This window comes from Labrus bergylta, chromosome 9 (genome assembly GCF_963930695.1).
Source record: "Labrus bergylta chromosome 9, fLabBer1.1, whole genome shotgun sequence".
In the NCBI taxonomy this organism is placed as follows: domain Eukaryota; kingdom Metazoa; phylum Chordata; class Actinopteri; order Labriformes; family Labridae; genus Labrus; species Labrus bergylta.
Genome location: NC_089203.1, coordinates 3,805,496 through 3,807,867, shown reverse-complemented (window position 1 = coordinate 3,807,867; position 2,372 = coordinate 3,805,496). Strand labels below are relative to the sequence as shown.

Here is a 2,372-nt window from a genome sequence, read left to right as displayed (position 1 = left end):
TTCTGTCGCTACATTACAGATCTGGAAAGCCGGACAGTTGTCTTCTCTGCTGGGTCCTAGCGTCAGCTGATGCTAGAGCTGTAGGCTATGACTATGTGCAGAGGGACATAGCTGTGGGATTTTAACATTGTGGACTTGTGTGGACCTTAATAAAACAATCTATGGTGTGGATCTAGGTCTGTAGGTGGCGCTGGCAAACTGTGAGCAATTTGGCTCGCAGCAGCCTGCAGTCAGTTAGCTTTACTACTACTAATAATAATTAATTAGATTTAAATCGCGCTTTTCTAAATACTCAAAGACGCTTTAATAATAGCTTTAATAGCCTAGCTAATGGAAATAAAAGGCGAAACAATGAACAACATTTTTGAAGGAAAGCAAAAGTAGAATTGCAGTTTTCCCAAAGTAAATACCACCATATGAAATGTAGTTATCTTAATTCTTGCAAAGAAATAGAAAACAGAATTGAAAATTTAGATGTTTTACGGGAATTTACGTGATGCAGAGCTAGAGGCTCACCTGTATGGTCGTCACTGGTTGCCTGGCAACAGATTTATGGTTTTTACCTTAACACTAAATATTTCGTTAAAGAAAAGTAAAGTAACTTATATTTTCAGTTACAGAGTTTTAGAGGTGCTGACATGTATTTGGTTGCCTTTGAACAACTAGGCTAGCTCTTTTTTAACCTTATGCTTAAAGATCCAAGAGGCCATCTGTATTGGCTAACATGCTAAGCTACTAGCCAACTTTGCATATTTTGACACAAAGAATGATATAACAAAAGCGTCAAATATAGTTACAAACATTCTATGGCGATTCTAATCTGTTGGGGCCCTAGGCAAAAGTTAATTCGGGGGCCCTCCCACCAGTGTTCAGCAGGGCAATGATAGTGAACTCTGTCAGATGGGGCCCTTTAGGGAGGTTTCCTACCATCATTGCAAAATTTGCACATTTTGGGTTGCTTCTTTGGTTCAAAGTTTGTCAGCCCTCTGGGGCCTCAAGAAAAAACAAACAGTTTTTTTTAGAGTTTATTTTTTTGTGACAAAATCAAAAACAACAGTATTCAAAAGAAATAAAGTCTTCAACAACCCTGGATCTTTGTCAGCGTGTCAAAACCTTGCAGAGCATTTCATTGTGAGTGAATAATCTCTTGAGGTACAAAATATGGGGTTAATCTCAAAGAAAAGCCTAGGCTATAAATACTAATGCATGTTTGAAGTTGATGGATGACTACAGTTCACATACTAAAACATTTAGTCATCATTCTATTGCAATGGACTGGAAAACATGGAACTGGAGGACTTCATTTGTGTCTATTTTATCTATTTAATCTACAGAATTGCACATTATTTAGGGTTAGCCCACAGCTGCACAGTGAACTGTATAGGCTTACATAATGGTGAACTTTAATTTTTCAATCAGAACATTACATGGAGGTGATCGGCTAATCTGTATATTTGCATTCTCACTTTGGTTTTCATTTGCACACAAAGCCAAACAGGTATTACATTACATTTGAAAAAGTTGTGCCCACCTCAGACTGTTTCCTGTTTCCTTATGTATCAATCGGTGTAAACAAGAGGGACACAGCATTGTTTGTGAAAGAGAAAAAAACAGTAAACAAAATTCAACCTTATAAACCAAAGCAAATGGGTGCTGTATGCTCAATCATTCTTCCCATCTAATCATTCACACCCGTAAAGTGTCAGAAATGATGAACTGATCTACATTCTACTCATTCAGAATGCTGGTGCTGCACACTCATAACTAAGAGAGCATAACAAATAAGGCAAAGCCAAAAATCTCCTCTTAGTATATTAGTACTGTGGCTCTGGTCACGAACCCCCTGCTCCAACCGGGCCTTATGCCTTCCTCCATCTGTCAGGCTAAGAAAAGCACAGAGCTACTGTGCTACAGTCTATTGCTTACACGCCACTCAAGCACAAGTCCACAGTTGCATCCACAACCATGGATCAATTTATCAGTCCGTCTTATCTGTGCATAATGTCTCTGCAGCCTTCTTCTGAATCTTAAGGGTCCACACTGGTGCGACCAGAATTTGGTTTGTCTTTTAAGGAGATATAGAACAGGTTCTCAGCCATGGCAGTGAAGCTGTAGCGCAGTCTTCCCAGCTCTCCCCTCCTACAGTCAGTGAGGATGTGGCAGGATTCAATAATTGTCCATCATTTTGTGTTTAAAACAGTCTGGCTTGTTTTTTGAGCTCATTTCTCTTCCACAGAGCCAGCCGGTCAAAATCCTCTACGGTCATGCCAAACACTTGTACAAACTCCTCTGGGGAAAGGTGACGCTGTGAACAGAAGAAGAAGACAAACCGTTATCACATGCATTCAAATACAGGCTACTATTTTAAATTA

At 39.5% G+C, this 2,372-nt stretch overlaps 1 protein-coding gene across 8 annotated transcripts in view; it reads right to left on the bottom strand.

Moving 5' to 3' along the window:
- Positions 1 to 1,220: 1,220 nt before the first annotated feature.
- Positions 1,221 to 2,372, bottom strand: part of ablim3 (actin binding LIM protein family, member 3) — a 51,177-nt gene continuing 50,025 nt past the window's right edge. For all 8 annotated transcript variants that reach the window (XM_020629695.3, XM_065958761.1, XM_065958762.1 and 5 more), the window contains one exon: positions 1,221 to 2,305. In XM_020629695.3, the coding sequence (XP_020485351.2) occupies positions 2,192 to 2,305 (114 nt within the window). In that variant the 3' untranslated portion in view covers positions 1,221 to 2,191. The remainder of the gene's footprint in view (positions 2,306 to 2,372) is intronic.